At 31.5% G+C, this 23,996-nt stretch overlaps 1 protein-coding gene across 4 annotated transcripts; it reads left to right on the top strand.

Annotated features, from left to right (window-relative positions):
- The first annotated feature begins 15,025 nt into the window (after positions 1-15,025).
- Positions 15,026-22,056, top strand: LOC100794865 (phytochrome B-2-like). 4 transcript variants are annotated; one of them, XM_014767951.3, is made up of 5 exons: positions 15,026-17,451; positions 18,136-18,943; positions 20,245-20,538; positions 21,080-21,235; positions 21,332-21,992. In XM_014767951.3, exons 1-5 carry the CDS (start codon positions 15,321-15,323, stop codon positions 21,390-21,392), a joined length of 3,450 nt encoding a protein of 1,149 aa, XP_014623437.1. In that variant the 5' UTR covers positions 15,026-15,320; the 3' UTR covers positions 21,393-21,992. The 4 variants fall into 4 exon arrangements, 3 of the variants coding, with proteins under 3 accessions (XP_014623437.1, XP_006597696.1, NP_001412203.1); XM_006597633.4 differs by having other exon boundaries at positions 15,027-17,451; positions 21,080-21,331; positions 21,428-22,056; XR_001385098.2 differs by lacking the exons at positions 21,080-21,235; positions 21,332-21,992 and adding an exon at positions 19,537-19,656 and having other exon boundaries at positions 20,245-20,382.
- Positions 22,057-23,996: the final 1,940 nt, after the last annotated feature.

Genomic DNA, 23,996 nt, shown 5'->3' with positions numbered 1-23,996 from the left:
AAGATTTTTTTTTTCATTTTCTTTTTAAAGTGTGTGTGTTTTTTCTCTCATCTTTAACACCTTCATCATGAGAATAAGAAATGAGACAAATATGAGTATGTTATATTCATGGAATTCGACAATGCTTAAGAATATTTTTTAAAAATTGTCACAAACAAGAAAATGTGATATTTTTCATGTTCACATTTATGGAAATAATTTGTATATAATACCTTAAAACAAGCACAACATAAGGGGAATGGTATACTAATTAAAAAGGCTGGATTAAGAAATTAAAAAAATATAATTATATTTGTTAATTTTCATATCATTACGATAATTAGAAAGAAACGGAAGAAATAATAATATACAAAACTACATACCTTTATTTACTATCAATCAAAGTGTTCATATATAGTTGCTAAAATCTACTCCTATATTATAAATTTTGAATTCACATCTTGAATAAGAGTGCTTTTTAGGATTTATTCTTTAACACTGACATATATGATTTTTTTGTTCAAACAAGAGTGCTTTTAGAATTTTTTCTTAACTTTCTATTTCTTTTAATATATCATTTTCATACTTATTTCTAGATTAAAGTTCATTATTTTTTTATAATAAAATATCAATAGTTAAAATTAATTTTGTATATCAAAATATAAATTGTTTATTATAGATCTAAAATATAATTTATACAATAAAAATATATACTTTAATCATAATATAATTTATATATTAAATATATATTAATTTTTTTATTATAAATTTAGTTACATAAAATAAATTTTATTCTGCAATTCCATAGACTAATGTAAGATTCCATAGACTAAAATACTAATTATAGAAACAGACGTTTTATTCGTCCCATAGTCATAAATTGCTTAATTCATTGAAGATAGAGAAAAGATATCCAAGCCATTTTGAGTGGCCAAGAGGATATGTGACAGCACATTTTTTTTATTTTTTTTGTCAGTATAGGTTTGTGCATATGTTCTGTTAATTTTAGGAGCATATATAGTTAAATTCAAACAATGCATTCACATTATAGACTTTTGGTTACAGTCACATGATAGATTTGTTGACAGTCTGAACCTTGACAATGGAAACAAATTCTGCTCTAGCAACATTCAACATTCACTAGTGATTCAAACTATATAATATTTCTTCCAATAAGAACAAAAGCCCCTCTGGGTTACTTTTAGAAGCACATTTCATAAATCAAAATCCAGCTTCTGGCAACCTTAAATAAATGTGAAAATTATTGGTTTGGTTCTGAGTTTTGACATTGTAGATGCTTTGAATTTTTGAAGTTTTATCGCGCATTGTACAATACAACATCAATAAAGTTATGAAAGGATTGGAGACTTATCTCTTTGCTAAGACAACCTCGCGAATATTTACTGTTATCTTGTCTCGTGTCATGATCGTTACCTTCTTTTTTTTAAAAAAAACAAACAAAATTGAAATTGATAACCATCATCATGCATTGTTGCTATTAAAACTATACATAGAGAAAAAGTAAATAAAATAATCTTTAGCAACTACAATAATGGTACTATAGCTATCGTGATTTCTTTCAAGCCCGTCACTGTAGCTCTCTATAGTTGTTGTTGTTGTTGATAAAATTATTCTCTTCTCTACCACTGTTTTTGTTCGTAGAATCTTAACTAGTACTAGAATTATATCTATTCCATTACCTCCACTGCTACTTTTTATCACCTCTTCTATCTTCAACAAATTGACTCAATCACCTTTTCACATGGCATTATTTGCTACGTATTAATTCCTTCATTCATCTCCTCTAGCCCCCACTGCTTGCTTAAACCGAGTTACCGTACTATGATCCAAATGTCACAAAAAGCATCACTCCATTAATCAACGAAAAGCATTTTACATACACGCATTTTGGTACCATTATAAACCAAAAAGGTCCAAGGTTCATAATATTTAATTAGTAGATAACTAGGTTCTAAGTATATTGTGAAGGAATCGATTTCTATATGGAAATTAAGAAAATTTTATTGAAAGTGACAAAACACTCAAAACACATTTTAGTGATTTTTACAATTCAAAAAGAAATTAATCTTTTTTTGTGCTTCAAAGGAATTAATTTTTTACTATTGATTGAAAAAATCCTTACTGTAAAAGATAAAATTGGTATCACTGTATTTTTTTTTAGTTCAATTAATTCCCTAAGGATATTTAGAACCTAGTGTTAATATAATCGATCTTGTACCCCAAGACTAATAAAATGGTAATACAAAAGCAATAAAATGTTAATTTTTTACCAACAACATTCTTGGTTCTTATGGTAATTGTCGTAAGACAATTTCATAGGGAGCTGGGGTTGAATATGATATTACATAAAAAAAAAATCCTAGTTTTTATTGTAACAAATCAAAATTAAATTCAAATAATTGTATGAAAGATTATCCATTCTTATTAGGGGTGTAAGTGAATCACATCTAATCCTTGAATCCATTTAATCTAACACAATTCAATTAAATTTTTGTGAATTGAATTGGGTCATTAAATTAAATTATTTTATTTTGAAAAATCCAATTAAAATTAAATTGGTAAAGTTTTTGAAATTTTAAATCCGATCAAAACTTAATCCAATCCCACATAGAATAAATAAACATATAACAAAATAAGAATTTTATACTAAATAGTAAGTAGTAATATAGAAAACTCCAGAGTAAGTCCTCATACTAGTTTTGTTCATCTTTTCTTTATTATATAGTTTTAGACTTCTATGTTTTTAGAATTAGTGATTAGTGTTGACTTAAATATTTGAGTTGTAAAATAATGTTATATTTTATGAATATTATGAATTGTTAAATAGGTTATGAATTTATATTTTATTATTATGAATGAGTTACTTAAACTTATTACAAGTTTATGGTTTATGATTTATCTTTTTTCTGTTCAAAGAGTACCTGTAAAACTATTTTTTTAAAATATTCCTTACAAATTTTAGTTTGAGTAAAAGAAATTAAAATGTTTTAATGACTCAATCTGATTGATGACTAACTTAATTCATTTCAATTAAAGTTGGGTTAAGTTGAATTATATTAAAAAATGAATAAACCTCAATCTAATTATTAAGTTTAATTAGATTGGATTAAAAAATAAATAAAATTTAGTCCAATCTGGATCAAGTAGACCCCAATTGTATGTCTCACACATCTCTCCGATCTCACATGTGAAACTACGTAGGTTGTAGAATCAAGTGTAGATACGTGGAAAACAAACAGAAGTAACTATAATCAAATTATAATAAATATTCAGATATGAAATTATGTGTGTTAGTGAGATTAATCTAATCTAATTATAAACAATGAGAATTGCCATTTGACTAACACATTTATTCACAACCTGTTTTATTTGTTTAAGTAAAAGTTATTTTATCTCAAATATTAAAATAGTATCACTTTTAATATGTACGAATAATTTTTTTAAAGACTTAATAAGTTTCACACTTAAAATCAACTTCACTAATTAATGAAAAATCTAAATTTTTTACTTAGTTTAAAATCAATTCTTCTTATTCAGATATTAGTCTTTAATCACTTAAAATATCTTTCAATGATTCTAATAAAGCCTCGTCTTACAATTTATATAATTGATTTTGATAAAATTAATTTTAAATGGATGAATATATATATATATATATATATATATATATATATATATATATTATAAACATTATATTAATGAAAATTAATTTTATGAATTATCTAAAGAAATAATAATTCATTTTCCTCACCGCAAATTTGCGATAAACCAAACGGGGGCCAAGCATGAAACACGTGAAGCTTTTGCCAGTGTCAGTGTGCCACTAATAATGCGACGTAAAAATAAATAAGTAAATAAATAAACATAATAACTATGGTTGGTAAAATCATGATCAAGAAAAGATTCATCTGTCGTTTTGCCGAAGTCCTTTCTTTGATTACTGATTAATCACTTCTCGTTGAAATTATAATTTAATTGAATTACATTTGTCTTTTTTTTTATACCAAAAGTACTAAAATCATGTTTTTTTATATAATTTATATTAAGGAGATAGAAATTTAATATACTTTAATATGTGAAAAATAGTTTATGAATTGACTGTGTCAAAAAATTTTACATTGTTAATTAATAACAAATTATTATGCATAATAATTAATTGGTTTTTATAATAATCACTTAAAAAATTATATCTATTACAATAACTAGTAGTTTGATAGTATAATTTATACAAACAATGCATAGAAATTAAACTTTTCACGTGTTTGACAAATAAAACTAATTTTTTTATACTGAAAATAAATCTAGTTTATACGCTAATTAAAACTTATGTGCTATAAGTTAAGTTAAGAGCTAGAAACTTAAAAGCTAATTGATTGATTGGAAATGTTTAGTAAGATCTACAATTAAACTAGTTGATAAATGTTATATTACATAAAATAACATATTTATTATTTGACTATAATTATATAAAATATATTTATTTATCACTTTCAATATTTAAATTTATTCTAATAACATATCATCTTAAAAATTAAGAAAATTATTTTTAAATTTTATATTATACAAAAATTATGAAAATTTGATGATTTTGCTTAATACTCTTCAAGTATGATAACTAAAATAAAAAATATTTTAAAATGAAGAAAATAAAAAAATTAGATTTCTAGTAAGTTAGTGAGAAATAAAGTAGAAAAATAAATAATAAAAAAATCTAGGAATTGATAAGCCACTAAGAGTGGCTCGTGCTTGCAAGGGAAAAAAAAGAGAGGGTAAATTGATAAAGAAAAGAAAAAATAAACAAAGGACCCAGACAGTATGTGGGAGTGACACATGTCACTATGACAATGGATGGATGGTTTTTATATTACTATAAATAAAATAGTTGACAAAAATAAATATATGTATACTTTTTTCAGTTCTGATAAATAACTACGAAAAAGTTTCTTAAGATGTTTTCATTTATTTTTGATGATTTTCAGTGAGTGTCCAGAACACTTATTTTTGAATATTTTTTTATTAGTTTAGAATTGAAAAGTAAAGTTTTAACTAATAAGTGTGTAATCAATCAGTTAATATGAAATTATTCTAACAATAAAAAAAAGAAGTAATTGTGGTATATATATATATAAAAATAAAGTTGTAGACACTTCATGCTATTAAATTTGGAAGTTCTGGTAAAAAAAATTATTTTTATTTTTTCAAATCTTAAAAAAATGTTAATCATTTAAATATTTAAAAATAAAAAATAATAATCTCTGTTTCGTTTTATTGTCAGACTTTTTTTTAAAAAAAATATTTCTATTTATTTGTCGTTTGTGAAATTTAAGATTATATTAATTATTCATTTATCAATTATAGTCTTATTTTTTACTTAATTAATTTGCACATATATATATATATATATATATATATATATATATATATTTATTATGAAATAAAAAGAAAAAAAATGAAAAAGAAACTCCGCAATTATTTTGTTATAATCAAAAGTATTATATTTCTTAATTTTTATAAAACAACCTTAAACAACGTATAAAAAAAAGAAGAGACGAGGTAGTAGTACAATTTGAACATCTTTCAAAATAGAATCGCCTATGATTATAAGAGTCTCGAGAACATTTCAACCGTTGAATTATTGATTGTAGACGGCTTTATAATGGAAAGTCTGTTACAACATTTTTCTTAGCTATATTATCATATAACATATATTTATAATATTATTTTCATTTTATATTTTTTATCACATCAATTATATTACTACACATTTTGCTTCTTTTTTTTCGATTTTCGTTTCTGTTGAGTAAAAAGTAATTCTACTACAAGATTACAAGATTATTGTTAAAATGTGTTTTGTTTTTTTTACTAGTAGCAGCTTTACAAGAAGTATTATTAAAGTTTCTAATCTAATCTATAGCCGTCACGGTCGTCCAATGTGGCAAAACTTCATCGTGCACCACCCTGCTCAATTATGTTTGCACGATCGAATCCCTGCCACTACAAATTCCAACTCACCAAAACTAAAAAAAAAATCCCAACAAAAAAACAACCCATTATGGGAGGAAGATACAAACAAAGAAAATGAAAGCAAATAAAATTATATCTTTCATTAAAAAACATATATAGACAAAGATGGAAAAAAAACTCAAGATAATTGTTAGATAATTAATTAATTACTTTTAAACATATTCCTTAGACTTAAACTCTATGAAAAATACTTGACTATACAACAAAGTATATTGAGTATATGTTTGGATATCTGTTTGTGTAGTTCAAAATAACGTTTTCAAAAGGATCAAAAGAGTATTTTTTTTTTTAGTATTGATTAGTTAGATCAGTCTAAAAACATATTCATAACATAATGAATGAAAACTCGAACATGTCCTAACATGTTTTATTATGTGTTTACTTAATTCAAATTGGGGCTTATTTTATATATCCTGTAAAATGTCTTTGTGACTCAAATCAGAGAGTTTATAAGTTGTGAGATAATTACTTTTCTTTAACATACTAAAAATAATTTATAAGTTTGACAAAAATATATTATTATGGATGATAATGACATAATTAACCTTAAATTGTTATTAATCTATAACCATATATAAAAGAGACATTCTTATTTTTTTTTTATCCACAATTACACTGACGCTTTTAGCCTTTAAATATTCTCTTTCAATTTTAACTGCAACATTCATCGGCTAAAGGATAAAATAATAAAAAATGTAAAACAAAAATTAAATTGATGTAAATTTATCTGCCCACTCTCTTCCAAGTAGTGTTCCACGTTTTGTCAGTCTAATTGTTTTTTCCATGTGCAGATATATACTTGAACTGGGAAGAGGCATTGCTCTCTCTAAAACTAAGTAATTTCCCTTTCTCTACAGAACCAATATTTTGTTTCATTATTAGGCTATTGAAAAATAAAATCGCAACATTCCTTCAAGTTTCAACTGCATTTTTTTTTACCCATTTTAGTTGTTAACCCACCCCACTTTCCCATTTTATATTCAACCTTATTTCTTTCTGTCATTTTACTTGGTTAGTAGTGCAACAACCACTGACGGTGGCAATTTATATTGGTGGAAATGGTTAGTACAATGGAGAGTAAATGGCAACATTAACGCTTTAGTGTTTCATTTACTTTGGAGAGTTAGTTTATAGATTTTAAAATGGTTGTGATTATATATGGCTTATTCTTCAACATGGCATATCTTACACCAAATGCATTTCTTCAAAATCTAATGTTTTTTTCTTTTTCTTTTTTAATGTTGCAGGACCCAAGTTTGCATTCCCATTTAGAAGTGGCATTCCCATTTTCTTCTCAGGAATGTGCAGCACAATCGCACATTATAACTGCAATTTTCTATTTTCTAATCAGTCTCCTCTCTCGCTTTCTCTGCTTTAGTTCCCTTTCTTTCATTTTTGTTTATGAGTGCATTTCATAATTCATTTATTGCCACTTCATTGAGGCATTGAAGTGAGGCACAAAACTTTCTTTTTAGTCTCTTCTTTGTCTCAAAGAAGACTTATTCCTTAAGGATTTAAAAATTTGATTGTCTTGATTAAAAAAGATTTTTTTTTCTTTCTTTAGTATTTATTGGTTGTTACTTGAGGTGGTAAACACCTCTTTTTCCTAAAATAAAAAATCTTCTTCCTCTGTTAAACTCAATTTTGGTCTTCTCAGGAATACTTATGAGGGTTCTATGAAAAAGACTTAATTTTGGGGTTTTATGAAGGTTCTCAAGAACACAAATGCGACAATGGGTCTCTTTGGATGTCTCCCAAAAAATCTTTTATTATTTTATTTACTAGAAAAATATCTTTTTTTATTTTTTAAGAGTGTTTGATTATTAATTTTTTTTAGTTTTTACAAAAGTAAAAGCTCTCAGAAAATCTTGTTTTGAAGCTCAGATTTCCAGTTTCTCAAAAAAAAAATTTTGGGAATTTGTTCCCTAAATAATGCTTGGACAATTATGTCCTCAAAAAATTTCAAAATGAAAAAGCATGTCCTCCTCATTTTCTAAACCCTAAAATTTTCTCTCTCTTGTTCCTCACAACGTGTTGTGCGAATTTCTCTCTGGTGCATCCGATCTCCTTCGTCATCCTTTCCGATCATCCTTGGTCATCTCTTCCGATCATCCTTCGTCATCTCTTCTTCTTCCTTTGTTAGCATCACAGGTTAACCAAGTCTTCATTAATTTCTTTTTCTTCTCATTAAATTTTGAATTGTTATGGAATAGGGTTATGCTTTTGTTTGTTTCATTAAGCTTATGAAATGTCTCTTAATCAAGTTCCTGTGAAAAGAAAGCATAATGGTATGATAAAAATACTGAGATTATGTTGAAAGTGTGCATAGAAGAGGTGAATGCTGAAAATAAACCTCACAACCACTTCATTAAGCTTGGTTGGGCAAATATTGCAGAAAAGTTCAATAAGGCAACAAGTTTGAGATATGAATATAAACAATTCAGAAATAGGTGGGATTCTTTGAAAAAGGAATGACAATTATGGGCTAAGCTTATTGGGAAGGACATAGGTCTTGGTTGGGATGAGGAGAAGAAAACCATTGCAGCTAGTGATGAATGGTGGGAAGCCAAAATTCAAGTATGTATTATTCAATGAAAATAGAGTTTTTGTACAAGCCACTCTTTTGTTCTTTTGTTTTTTATGTGTGATTCTTGACTTTGCGGCCAAAATTGCAGTTGCAGACTGTTTTTTAGAAGCTTGCGTCTGAAATTTTAGTTGATAATTAGGTTGGTTATTACTTTGTTACATGTTGCAATTGAGGGATAGTGTTGTGTTCAAGAAGAGATTGTAATGTGGTGAAGTAGCTGACATCAAATTGAATGGACATTGTCTGCTGCATGTTTATCTGCATCGTTTGGTATTGCATAAAGACATGTTTTGTTATCTGTAAATTTATAAAGGAATAGTTCTCTTTCTATTGATTCATGTAAATGTATAGAATATAACCAAAGATTGGTCTAATGAGTAAAAATAAGAAATGACTTGTAAGATTATATCTTATAGGAAAATAAATTTAAATTGAATGATATTGATATTGTGTAATTCACACAATATAAGATTTTATTGTTGTTATGATTACTCGTGATAATTTTATTGATGGAGAATTTTTAAAAGAAATTTTCTAAATTTTGATAGTGTTATTTATGACCTTAGGAAGCTCTTGAAAGTTGAAAATCAACTCATAAAAATTGATTCAAAACTTAAAAAATGTAAATGTACAGAACTAAACAAGCTTAATTAATTCCTGTATCAATGAGTGCCTATTTTTGCGTGCCACTGTTGATGACCATGCGCAGGAATGAGAAAATCTAGGTCAAAATTCAAAAGGACAAGTTAAGCTAAGCATTTGAATGTGAGAGTTTCAAAATGCAAAGTGGGGGTGAGATCCTTTTTCAATGGGGTAGGCAGATGCTTCGATCTTATTGTTGTCGATTGAGTGAGAACAAAAGCCCCACTTAATTGGTCCTCAAGCCATAGCACCAATGGAAATGAATTTGAGTTAGTTTAGATGCAGAGAAATGAATTTGTTGCTAACTGGTGATAGTACCACTTTTTTGTGTGAAATTTTATGAATGGTTTATTTATTAGATCATAGTGGTGTGTTACATGAGAAAAAAATGAAATGCACGATGTTGGTAATTTGAGGTGCTGTTTGCCATAACAAGGATATACAATTGATGTGTGATTTTATAGTGTTAATTGATTTTTTTTAGCTCTCTCTAGAGATGTGTTGTATTGTAGTCTAGTATATTCTTGCTTAGGCTTGAGGTGCATCAACTAAATGTTTGGGGTTTGATTATTGCTTGTGATCCTTAGCTATTAGTAGCAACGGAAGCCTTATTTGAGGCTTGTGAGGAGCACAACCAATAAATCAGAGGGTAATGATTCTTTTTGCAATGCTGATGCAGTGGCCATACCAAAATAACTCCTTATTTTTTTCTTAAGAAAGTTGTATTTTAGGCTAACTTCATTGTGTTCTTTTTAGATGCTTTTCGCATGAGGGTAAGATGAGTATGAAGATGCTTTTAGTTAATTTATGAATGGTAAATTTGAGTTTCTGAAAAGTTGCTTCTTTATAATGGTAGTTAAATTTTCATGAGCTTTTTGTAATAACATAGCAGGGTAAGTTTGAGTACATGAGTTACTACTTACTACTATCCATTATATTTGGCAATTCTTTGGTATGTTCTGCAAGAGATGGCATAGGCTTTCTTCAAACCTTGATGTGTTCTCCAACATGATTTTAAAGCCAATCCAAACTCACACTAGCTAGAATAACTATGATAATAACAAGTTGCTAAAGATTATTTCGGTTTAACAAATAAATGCTAAACTGAAAAGAAAAACAAACAAATGCTAGTACTTGAAAAAAATGGATGCTTGAGTACACAACCATTCACAAGTTAGTTTGGAGTCAATCTTATCCGCATGCATAGTAAAAAATGTACCCAATATATCTATTCCATGGTACAGAGTGCATCTATCCAACAACTCTCTAATTGAATCTCTTAGAGTCTGTCAACCTAATTAGTTAAGGAACCATTATGCAACTATAATTGTTATTTTAACTAGAATCCATCATATTTTCAACATGAGATTGTTGATACTTCTCTTCACCTGCATCTTGCAAGTATGAACTTTTAACCAAAACAATTTATTCTCATTCTTGACATTCATAAATTAAAATATATGCTAGTACTGAAGTGATCTTAAAACCTATGCATACTGCCCAAAATCCACTAAATTTGAGTAGGCATTCTTATATATTGAAAATCTCAATCTATGTGACTTTTTTCATTTTATGTTAAAAAATTATAAATGTTAAAAATTTCTTATCATTGCAAAAATTTGTGTCTTCCTTATTCTTAGAGTTTTTTAAAATTTTAAAATACATTAACTAAAATCATACATATTGTGGGGTTTTCTCGAGCAATAGATGACATATATTGTGGTTGAGGTGATCTTGGTGGAGAAGCATACTAGGCAGAGGCTTCTAGAACCTCCCTTCGAACATTTGCTAGCAACTCTGACATTCTTTGTGCACGTAGTGCTGTTAGGTATAAACCAGCAACCAAGAAAAGTGTGGCTAATGCAAACACACTAGCAGCAGAGAACAACCCTTCTCTGATGCTGTAACAACCTGTTTTTTGCTTGGTCCAATTCTTTAGAAGGCCTGATTCTACACTAAGTGCTGCCAGCAACAAAATCTATGCTACTCCAAAACAAATCCTACAACATACAACAAGTAAAATTCACATGTTTTTGCTAGAGGTTAGTTTAATTGCTAATTGTTAAAGAGTTACATCGTTATATAGGGTTATTTTTATTTTTGTATAAAATGAGAAATGTGCAACTTACATTAAAAACACAGTTGATAAGAAAATGTTTAATGAATTACTTCTATTTTCTATAGCGTGCTGTATATTTCATTTTTTTTCCAATTATGGCTTCATTAGAAAAAACTCAATTCAAATTATTTATGTTAAGAAAATGAATATTATCTTTAAAATATAAATTGATATAAGAAAGTTTTTTCTTCACATATTTTTTAGGAATTTAAATCATAGTATTTAAATATCATGCATATCGCAGAAGTTTCTTTTGTTTTTTCATCTCCAAATAAGAGTTTTGCATAATTGTAAACACTGTTAGTGAGGAGTCCAAAGTTAGAAGATATACGGATTAGTTAGGGAACCTAGATTAATTTAGATTTCTAAATCTTTCATAAAATAATTTATTATGGCCCACCAAAGAACGTGCACCTAACCAACCAACCACACAAGGTCAACATATGGAGAAATTCATACTGGATTAGGTTTTTCTTAATTTAAATTATATAGGAATGCCAACCTTACCAAGAATTGTACCCATCAAGTAAACATGCATGCTCACCCTAATAGCTGACGAGAATCTATGATGCAGGACTAAATGTAACATGAGTAATATTTGAAGGCACTTCTATATATTATAATGAGATTGATTTTTATCTCTTAACTCCCATGCCAAATATATATTATAATTCTTATTTTTTATTTTATAGGAGGATTCTAAGTAGCAAAGTTTAGAGAGCAAGGCCTCAAATTCTTACCTGAGATGGAATTCCTTTTTAAGGGTACTATTGCTATTGGTTTTGCAGCATATGCACCATTTGAGGATTCAAGGCAATATGAAGGATTCAACACAAGAGCATAAGAGACAAATGATAACATTGATGATAACACTGACATGGAAGTGAATGAGCCTGAGATAGACACGATAACTCGGAACACGTCTTCGGAAAAGGAAAGTGGACAGAGGAAGAGAGGTAGAGAGGGTGACAAAAGAATTGGGGTTGCTGCCAAGCTTTCCTCACAATTAGATCGTATTATTCAAACATTTGAATCTAGTGTATCTGCTCAAGACCCAACTAGCATTACTCCATGTGTAGAAAAGTTGAAAGATCTACTAGGACTTGAGCGTGGGAGTGAACTATTTTACAAAGCCATTAGACTTATGAAAAAAAGGGCAAACAAGATCACCTTTGTTGCTTTAGAAGAGCCTAAGCTACAACTTGGATGGATCAAGTCTGACACTTAAGCACAAGTTCCTTAGTTTCTCTTCTATCTGATATCATTGACACTTGCTAGTTTTACTTGGTTATGAACCTTGGTTGTGTTATGGATCTTTGATTTTAATTTTTGTTATGTTATGGATCTTGGTTATGGTTTGGCTCTTGATTTTTATTTTCAGTTGTGTTATGAATTTTTTTTCCTTCTACAAGATGTCTTCATCATTATCATCAAATGACTCATCACTATCATCAAATATCTGGCGATGACGATCACATTATGAAGATCAAAGTGTTGATGTTTGTTGTGGCTAATGTTACCAATTACTTCATGAATTATGTTGTGAAAAATCCATGTAGAAATTGAAGCATGACAGACCATCGTTGGGTATCTGAAATTCTAAATGGCCATCCAATACGTTGTTATCAGATGTTTAGAATGAAGAAACTTGTCTTTCTTGAATTATGTGATATCTTGGAAACCAAGTACAACTTAAAGAAAACTCGAAATGTCAGCATTTATGAGCAAGTTGGCTTGTTTTTATACATGTTGAGTCAACCAGGTTCTGTTCGTAATTGTAAGAAAAGATTTCAACATTCAGGTGAAACAATATCTAGGTATTTCCATAGTGTCTTAAAAGTTGTGTGTATGTTTGCAAAAGATATAATTAAGCATGTTGATCCATCATTTAGAGATACTCTTGATGAGATTCTAAAAGATGCCAGATATCACCCTTATTTTAGGGATTGTATTGGTGCAATAGATGGTACTCATATACGAGTTTGTGTTCCCTTTCATCTACAAGGAGTCTATATTGGTAGGAAAAACTACACTACCACTAATGTCATGGCTGTTTGTGACTTTAGCATGTGTTTCACTTTTGTTTGGGCAGGTTGGGAAGGTTCTACCCATGATACTAAGATATTTATGGAGGCTTTACGTAAGCCTGCATTGCATTTTTCATATCCTCCTCAAGGTACTTAAAATTTATATATTATAAATATATGCATCATTATAATTTTGTTTTCTAACTTGCTCTATTGTTTTATTCTTTAGGTAAATATTATCTTGTTAATTCTGGTTACCATACTTTTATAGGTTTTCTAGGGTCGTACAAGAAAACTATGTATCATCTCCCGTAATTTAGAATTGGGCCTAGAATCAGGGGGAGAGTTGAAGTTTTTAATTATTATTATTATTCTAGTCTTCGAAGTACAATTGAACGTGCATTTGGTTTATGTAAAACAAGATGAAAGATATTGAGTAATATGCCACATTTTGCTTTGAAAATACAAAACCAAATCATTGTTGCTTGCATGACTATACATAACTTCATTCAAAGAAATGACAAGAGTGATGGAGAATTTGATTCACTAGATGAAGATAATGAATATATAGATAGTCATGAGGATGAAAATGATGTTGGTCCTAGTACTACAACATGGGAAGAACATGATGCTCAAAGTACTCTACAAATGGAACGATTTAGAGAATTTCTGGAAAATATGTTCCAACACGTATTTAATTTCTTTATTTTTTAATAATACAATGTTGAATGTTTATGGCATGGGTACATTTAAACAATTTTATATTGAAAGACATTATTGATCATATTATTACCAAGTTAATAATATTTTATATTTTGTTATAAATTATAATTACATAGATAATAATTAAATTATAAACTATAATCTAAGTGATAACATTACTAAAACAATAATGTATTAATTACATTTTAAATATGAAAATTAATTATGTAGAAAGACGTATAATTATATTTTTATGAGATACATTTATTTTATTTTTATAAAAATAATTATTTTTTATTCAAAATTTCTAAAAAATATATAACAATATTTTAAATATAATGATAAATTTAAAATATTTTCATAAATGAAATAGAAGAAAAAAGTAATTTTATTATTTTTAATAATATTTAATTGTTTAATGCATTTAATAATTATATAATAATATTTAAGTATTTAATTATTAGTTTTAATAATATCAAAGCATATAATATCTTTTTTGGTAATTTTAATTATGTAAAAAATCTTTTATAATTTTATTCAAACATCATATTATTTTAAATAAACACTTAAAAATTTATCATCTAAACATCAAATTATGTGAAAAGTACTTTTCCCATAACTTTTTGAATAAATTCTTTGACTATAATATCTGTTTGCGGCTAGTGAGTGTAATAAGAGTACTGATTTGAAAATACTTCCTAAATATGCATTATTTAGTTGGTTTGCTAGGGGTCTAACATCTGTCGCAGTGAAAATTCGAAGTTTGGTTACATTATGGGAGATTAACTCCTTCGGCTTACAGAACCGCGGTTGATCCTAAGTACACTTTATTACTAACATACTCATACTTTTACCGATCATAAAGTTAAAAAATTTAACAAAGGATTTTCATTTACATGATTTAAAAAAGTTCACTTTACTTTCAGACCACATAGTCAGAAGAAGCCATCGAGCAATCGCGTCGCGTGCGAGAGAAACGCCAAACAACAAAAGCAGCAGCAGCGTTACTTTGCTGCACCTGCCATTGTCACTCTGTCTTTCTTCTCTTCTCTCCTTTTTTCACTTTTACCAATTTAGCTCTTCCCCCTCCCCTCTCCAAAATTTCACACAACAATAATCATAACTTCATGAAATAGTTTTAACAAAAAAGAGAAAGAGAAGAAGTGATAGAACCAACTTTTTCTCTTTTCTCTGCAGTGGTGGTGTTAATTAAATTCCAATGGCTTCAGCAAGCGGAGCGGAGAATTCCTCCGTCCCGCCGTCGCCGTTGCCGCCTCCGCCGCCGCCGCAAATCCACACCTCGCGGACGAAGCTGAGCCACCACCACCACAACAACAACAACAACAACAACAACAACATCGACTCCACGAGCAAGGCCATCGCGCAGTACACGGAGGACGCGCGGCTCCACGCCGTCTTTGAGCAGTCCGGCGAGTCCGGGAGGTCCTTTGACTACTCCCAATCAATCCGCGTCACATCGGAATCCGTCCCGGAGCAGCAGATAACGGCTTACCTTCTCAAAATTCAGCGCGGCGGCTTCATCCAGCCCTTCGGCTCCATGATCGCCGTCGACGAGCCCTCCTTCCGCATCCTTGCCTACTCCGACAACGCCCGTGACATGCTCGGCATTACTCCACAGTCCGTCCCTTCGCTCGACGACAAGAACGACGCCGCCTTCGCGCTCGGAACCGATATCCGAACCCTCTTCACTCACTCCAGCGCCGTTCTCCTCGAAAAGGCCTTCTCCGCGCGCGAAATTAGCCTCATGAACCCTATCTGGATTCACTCCAGAACCTCCGGGAAGCCTTTCTATGGAATCCTCCACCGAATTGACGTCGGAATTGTCATCGATTTGGAGCCTGCGCGGACGGAGGATCCTGCCCTCTCCATCGCCGGAGCTGTCCAGTCGCAGAAGCTCGCGGTTCGCGCGATTTCGCAGCTTCAATCTCTCCCCGGTGGCGATGTTAAGCTTCTTTGTGATACTGTTGTTGAGAGTGTCAGGGAATTGACAGGGTATGATAGGGTTATGGTTTATAGGTTTCATGAGGATGAGCATGGGGAGGTTGTTGCTGAGACTAAGAGGCCTGATTTGGAGCCTTACATTGGATTGCATTATCCCGCTACTGATATTCCTCAGGCTTCTAGGTTTTTGTTTAAGCAGAATAGGGTTAGGATGATTGTGGATTGTCATGCTTCTGCTGTGAGGGTGGTGCAGGATGAGGCTCTTGTGCAGCCTCTGTGTTTGGTTGGGTCCACGCTCAGGGCGCCTCACGGTTGCCATGCTCAGTATATGGCTAACATGGGCTCGACTGCGTCGTTGGTGATGGCTGTTATTATCAATGGGAATGATGAGGAAGGTGTTGGTGGCCGCACTTCGATGAGGTTGTGGGGGCTTGTTGTTTGCCACCATACCTCTGCTAGGTGTATTCCTTTTCCCTTGAGGTATGCTTGTGAGTTTCTGATGCAGGCGTTTGGGCTGCAGTTGAACATGGAGCTTCAGTTGGCCGCACAGTCGTTGGAGAAGCGGGTTTTGAGGACACAGACTCTGTTGTGTGATATGCTTCTCAGGGACTCTCCTACTGGCATTGTAACTCAGAGTCCTAGTATTATGGACTTGGTGAAGTGTGACGGAGCTGCTCTTTATTACCAAGGGAACTATTATCCGTTGGGTGTGACTCCAACTGAGGCTCAGATAAGGGATATTATTGAGTGGTTGTTGGCCTTTCATAGAGATTCGACTGGTTTGAGTACTGATAGTCTGGCTGATGCTGGCTATCCTGGGGCTGCCTCGCTTGGGGATGCAGTTTGTGGGATGGCGGTTGCTTATATTACAGAGAAGGATTTTCTTTTCTGGTTCAGGTCGCACACGGCGAAAGAGATCAAATGGGGTGGTGCAAAGCATCATCCTGAGGACAAGGATGATGGGCAGAGAATGCATCCCCGTTCTTCCTTCAAGGCATTTTTAGAAGTGGTGAAAAGCCGTAGCTTGCCGTGGGAGAATGCGGAAATGGATGCAATTCACTCTTTGCAGCTTATTCTGCGTGACTCGTTTAAAGATGCTGAGCATAGCAATTCTAAGGCTGTTTTGGATCCCCGTATGTCGGAACTAGAGTTGCAAGGGGTCGATGAACTAAGTTCTGTAGCCAGAGAGATGGTTAGATTGATCGAAACAGCCACTGCTCCAATATTTGCTGTTGATGTTGATGGCCGCATAAATGGGTGGAATGCAAAGGTTTCAGAATTGACAGGACTCCCAGTTGAGGAGGCTATGGGGAAGTCCTTGGTTCGCGATCTTGTGTTTAAGGAGTCTGAAGAAACTGTGGACAAGCTTCTTTCTCGTGCTTTAAAAGGTATCCTTTCTAACACTCTGGCGTTCTGGTCAATTCATTGAGTATATTAGGCAGGAGAACCCTTTACCATTTTGATGAGCATGCCAATCTAACCATTTTTTTTTTGGCGAAGTTTTACTCGTAAACATGATGGCTAGTCAACTGGACAGTAATAATAGTTCATAGCATGATAAATAACTACCTTTTCCAAATTATCCAATGCTGTACACAACTATGCAATTAATGGTTCAGTCATTATTAGTAATTCAATAAAAACCTCAACATAGGCATAAAATTCAATTTTGTAACAATGCAAAGCTTGTAAAAAGGAAAAAGAAGAAAAAAAAAATATTTACAGTCCAATCCAGTTTCATCCTATGTTGGTTAGCAGTCATGTCATTTAGGATCTAGGGTCTGCTTGATTGGAGTAAGGGGCTACTAGTGCAAAGGTGGAGGTTCTGGAATGAATATCACTTTACTCTTGCTTGATATAAAAAAGGTAATATGTTTTAGAAAATAAAATGTACCCAGTTTCACTTTTGTGCTTTCCTATATTCCAACTGCTCAATCAGGCAGACTGTATGTCAATGAACTTAGAAGTAAATTGTTGCCTACTGCTATAAACTACATCTAGTTTGGCTTTAGAAGAAATAAGGTATTGATAATTGGTTGTACAATGACATAACTTAAATTTAATTAGTACAGGTGAAGAAGATAAGAATGTTGAGATAAAAATGAGGACGTTTGGCCCAGAACATCAAAATAAGGCAGTTTTTGTAGTGGTGAATGCTTGCTCCAGCAAGGATTATACAAATAATGTAGTTGGAGTGTGCTTTGTTGGTCAGGATGTTACTGGTCAAAAAATTGTGATGGACAAATTCATCAACATACAAGGCGACTACAAGGCTATTGTACATAATCCAAATCCTTTGATCCCTCCCATTTTTGCATCGGATGATAACACGTGTTGCTTAGAGTGGAACACTGCAATGGAAAAGCTTACTGGTTGGAGCCGCGCGGATGTCATTGGAAAAATGTTGGTGGGAGAGGTTTTCGGCAGTTGCTGTCAGTTGAAGGGTTCAGATTCAATAACAAAGTTCATGATTGTCTTACACAATGCGCTTGGTGGACATGATACAGATAGATTCCCTTTTTCATTTCTTGATCGGTATGGCAAGCATGTGCAAGCTTTCCTGACTGCAAATAAGAGGGTTAACATGGATGGTCAGATCATTGGGGCATTTTGCTTTTTGCAAATTGTGAGTCCGGAACTTCAACAGGCTCTGAAGGCACAGAGACAACAAGAGAAGAATTCATTTGCTAGGATGAAAGAGTTAGCTTATATTTGTCAAGGAGTTAAGAATCCTTTGAGTGGCATACGCTTTACAAACTCTCTTTTGGAGGCTACATGCTTGTCCAATGAGCAAAAACAGTTTCTTGAGACTAGTGCTGCTTGTGAGAAGCAAATGTTAAAGATAATACACGATGTTGATATTGAAAGCATTGAGGATGGGTAAGTTTTCTAATTAATCCTTTAAAAACTTTTGGTTGTCCTGGAAGACAGTGTTATTAAGGTTATAGAATTTGGCTATATAAATCCAACATCCCTCATGTCACGTGAAAGCTTGCTAGTTTTGAAATGTGATGAATTACAGATTAACAATTGAAAGCTGTATATTATTGAAATGCAATAGCCAAGTTTTTAGAACAAATGGTATTTTGACATGGGAGTAGGGTACCAAGTTAATCCTAAGGTTCACTATTGTTACTCCAAAGTACTGTAACTAAAATGTCAATGTTAAGTTGTCTGTACCTCCAAAATTTTTGCCTTGTAGACTTGTAGTCTGATATCCATATATATTTAAGGCCTTGCAGGCTTTCATATGTGAGGGATGTTGGAATTCTAAAAGCTATCTGAAAGGTCAATGGGCTTTTTCACTTGTGATATGATTCATAAAGGCATCCTGCTGTGCAAATTGAGTATTGAATTTGCACTTGTCAATCAGGGTATTTGATGGTTTTATGTCAAATTAACTTCTATAGTAATGCTAAAATATAAACCTAATATAGTTATTAAGTTCATTATATGGTTTTTTTCCCTTTCAGATAAGTCATAAGATAGTCCTGAATCCTGATACTGTTAGATACCGTTGACTGGTTGATGCTAAAGAATGAGAACATGAGACTTACTTAATATCTGGTATTGATGGAGTGGCCAAATATCTGGTACATGAGAACATGAGGTTTACTTTTGAGAAAATATTTTCTATTTTGTTTCTTGTTTCACTTTTAGATACAAAAGTTGCACTTTTGTTTTCTGTTTTGAGCGGTTTGTACAAAAAACAATGAAAATAATTAAAAAAAATTGTTTTCTAGTTGGCTTTGATCATATCTATGTTTTATCAATATTTCATGAAATTTTCAATTTTTGCTTTGATCTGATAACATACGGAAGCATCTAGTAGTTTGTCAAATGCCCTGTTTTACATGTTTGCCAATGATGTGTATTGATTTCACTTGTCTTCTAGGTGCTTCTAAATAGACTAAGCCAGACAAAGCACATGCCACTCATGTAAATTTATACACTACCATCTTGCTAGGATATGCAAATTTGGGGAATTAGTTGGTATCTGTGAATATCAATAATCAATTCTATCTCAATATACCTTACTTTGCTAGTGGGTTGATATTTTCATTTCATGTTTTGGTTCCCTTGTTAGTTGCCTTTAGTATGCTTACGTCCCTATAAACTTACTGCATTGATTTTCTTTTGAGAAAGGCAAGATTCATGTTTTGTTTTCTTTTTGGGGTTAGGTCCCTGGAGCTTGAAAAGGGGGAATTCTTGCTTGGAAATGTCATAAATGCAGTTGTTAGCCAAGTAATGCTACTGTTAAGAGAAAGAAATTTACAGTTGATTCGTGATATTCCTGAAGAAATCAAGACATTGGCTGTTTATGGTGATCAATTGAGGATTCAACAAGTGTTGTCTGATTTCTTATTGAATATAGTGCGCTATGCACCATCTCCAGATGGCTGGGTAGAGATTCATGTACATCCAAGAATAAAACAAATCTCAGATGGGCTCACTCTTCTCCATGCTGAATTTAGGTACTGTGGCAAGATCTTCCAAGTATTTTTCATTATTATTGTCTTCAAGTAAGTGTCTATGGAAGATAATCAAAACCTCAAATAAGTGTTTTTAAGAGCCTCAGGTATAAATCTGTCAATATGACAATATAACAATTGAATATTCTGAGCCTTGTTGAAAAATCTTAGTTTCCCATCTGAACTCACCCCTCAACAGAGTGTGCTTAATTTATAAGTCTCTCCGGAAGACCCTGGAGATAGGTGTTTCATTTTTATTGACTACTGTCATGATCTCTTGTCATTCCACATAATTTCTTGAAAAGAGATTACGCAATAGAAGAAATAACTGTTCTTATCCTATGAAAGGAAAAAAAAATAAAAATTGCGAGTGCTGATTATTAGCCAAATACTTTCTATAATTCCACTTCTTGGATGTATACATTTAGCAACTTGTAGTACTAACCTGATGGTGCTTTTCTATATATTCAATTTTTACTTGGCTATTATTATTTTCGAGTGGATAATATTTAATCACTTGTGTTATATTTTTTCTTTTATGAAGAATGGTATGTCCTGGTGAAGGTCTTCCTCCTGAATTGATTCAAAACATGTTCAATAACAGTGGGTGGGGGACTCAAGAAGGTTTAGGGCTGAGCATGAGCAGGAAGATTCTAAAGCTAATGAACGGCGAAGTGCAGTATATCAGGGAGGCCCAACGGTGCTACTTCTATGTTCTTCTTGAACTACCTGTGACACGGAGAAGCTCTAAAAAGTGTTAAATATGTATTCTGTAGCTGTAAGATTAAGTTTAAAGGTGCTACTTCTATGTTCTTCTTGAACTACCTGTGACACGGAGAAGCTCTAAAAAGTGTTAAATATGTATTCTGTAGCTGTAAGATTAAGTTTAAAGCCCTGGCACTGCCCCTCATGCTGACCATTAGATAGTTTGTTGTCATAGATTATGCTCTCACCTAACAAGGCAACTTAAGGGACAAGCGTTTGAACAAGCTGATTTGGCAAGCTATCCCAGTCACATGTAATTCTACCAAATTGGACTGTTGTTTTGCACCTTGACAAAACTTGTTCGGTAAAGCAAGAGTGGCCATTTAATATGTAGCTAAATGTAACCTTAAATCTTACTGATAAAGTTATGGCTGAGTAGATGAAATGAAGTTTTGCCAATACGCACACAAGTGGAGTCTCCTGTGAAAATTTTCAAGCAAATGCTTACATCATTAGCAGCTGCAGTGAACTCCAATCTATAGTTGGATTGAACTGCATCCATCTCCTGCACTGTTGTCTGTTCTGATAGTAACTGCTTATACCAAATGCGTTCCCAAGTTGGCAAATAATTGTAAAATCCTAGTCTCCAACAAGGTTTGCCCTCTGCAATGTTGCTTTCCAACTCCACCCTTTTTTTTTTCATCATTGCCTGTAAATCCCTTCCTACTCTGTAATAAAAGCTGGGTTATTTATCCTGTAATTTTTTAAATTTCGTGAAAGCTAGCTTTTCTTCAATAAAAAAATGAAATGCACTTATCTTTCTGTATTATCTTTATTTTTGATTCTGTGTTTCTGAGATTTATCTTATTCCTCAACACATTAGGGAGCGAGTGAATGGTTTGATGAGCTTGAAAGCCTTTGTAGTGTTTCTTTCTTGTATCCTGAGTTCACCATTCAAACATCATAAGTATGGGAATGGTTTATTTTTTTATTTGTGTTGATCCTGAGAATGAACACGACCAGTTACTATTTACTAAATAACACTAGTTGAACGGATCAAATAAGGGATTGAGGATGTTCTAATGGAGATGAACATAATCTTGAAAGTAAATGCACTTGAAGTTCAACATAGCTAACGACTTGGTTTTGGGTTTTTCAACAATCAAGAGAAATAGTTTAGGATGATGATATTATTCAATGGTTCATATGCAATGTAGCTCAATTATAAGCCAACCATCTAATGACAGATTTGATAGCCAAGTCTTCAAAGGAAACAACTAATTCTGTAGTTAGTTAAATCTCTTTTTATCAACAAGATTATTAACTCCTTCGCCATTGCTCAAAGATAATAAAGGAAGGGATTCATGGATAACCACACCCATCAATTAAATATATCTTAAATTCAATAAATAAATGGAAATAAAGCAGACTATTGTTTGCCACATTAAAGAAGCATGGCACAAGGGAATAAGCATTCATCCATTACATAATCTAAATTCAAGTACATCAACATCCTAATTCAGTAATTAGGGATTTAGTGACGAATCATGACAAAAAAATGAAAAGAGCAAAGAAATAAAGAAGAGAGTAACTTTATTAATGAGTTGATGAGGAAAGGTGTACTTCCAATGCTTTACATGTGCAAAGTATCCTTTCTTCCTTTCGTTTTCCGCCACAAGTACAATTAGTAATATTTTATGGACGACATTAAGGTGCTATGCTCAAGAGCAGAACACTTTGGAGCAAATATCGTTTCGGTGTTCAAACATTGGCTTCTACCTGATAATCAAGATAACCATGTTGAGGAGACAAATACTCTTAAAAAGACTAGTCTTATTTAAACTAAAGAAGAGGAGGATCAACACATGTAGTTATTGATAACGAAGAGATTTCAATATACTCATTATAAGTTGTTGATAAAACATCTAAATTATGGTCACTTTTAACCTATCTTAATTGTGCGAGTAATCAGTAATATGCAAAAATATGTATAAAATATATAAATGAAAAGTAATCTTCACTCTATAAATTAATTTTGTGAGATTGAATTAACCTTAAATATCGTATTCTTATAATAAAGTTACTTGGTTAAAAAATTATTAAATTAATAATTTGGTTTTTCTGTTTAAATTAAAAAGTTCAATGTAATAATTTAATTTTTAATATTAATGTTTTTTTAAAGTCAATTTTTAAAATTAATGTAATGCTGTCATTTTCATGCAATTGTAAAAAAAACGACGTTAAGTTATTGTATATATATAATACAATTAAAAAAAAAAAAAAAAGACATGTACTTGTCACGTAGGTTAAACTTTTCAATAATGGAAGGAACAAATTAAATAATAAAAATTAAATAGTAATTTAGCATAAAACAACGATAGTATTGAAAATAATCAATAAGTTTGGGCAAATGAAAATTTGGTAGAACTGTTCATGCAAATTATTACTAGCATTTATATTTCATAAACTAATTTATAAGTTTGAAATGTGAGTAAAGTCTATGATATTTCATAATAGATTAACTAATTCAACCTTATTCTTTACCCATCTCTATGAGTTTGACTTACTAATTTTCTTGACAAGGTTTATAATAAATAAGTATTTACTTTGATTTTACTTGAGTTATGTATTTTGTTTTCTTGCACAAAGATTATTTTTTTCTCAATTTTTTTTAATGAGACATGCCTATATTAAAACACCTAAAGAGGAGTTTTATGAATATTTATATGATACTATTGTTCAATCTTAATTTAATT

The sequence above is a fragment of the Glycine max genome, chromosome 15 (assembly GCF_000004515.6).
Source record: "Glycine max cultivar Williams 82 chromosome 15, Glycine_max_v4.0, whole genome shotgun sequence".
Lineage (NCBI taxonomy): Eukaryota > Viridiplantae > Streptophyta > Magnoliopsida > Fabales > Fabaceae > Glycine > Glycine max.
This window is presented reverse-complemented; position numbering and strand designations above follow the sequence as displayed.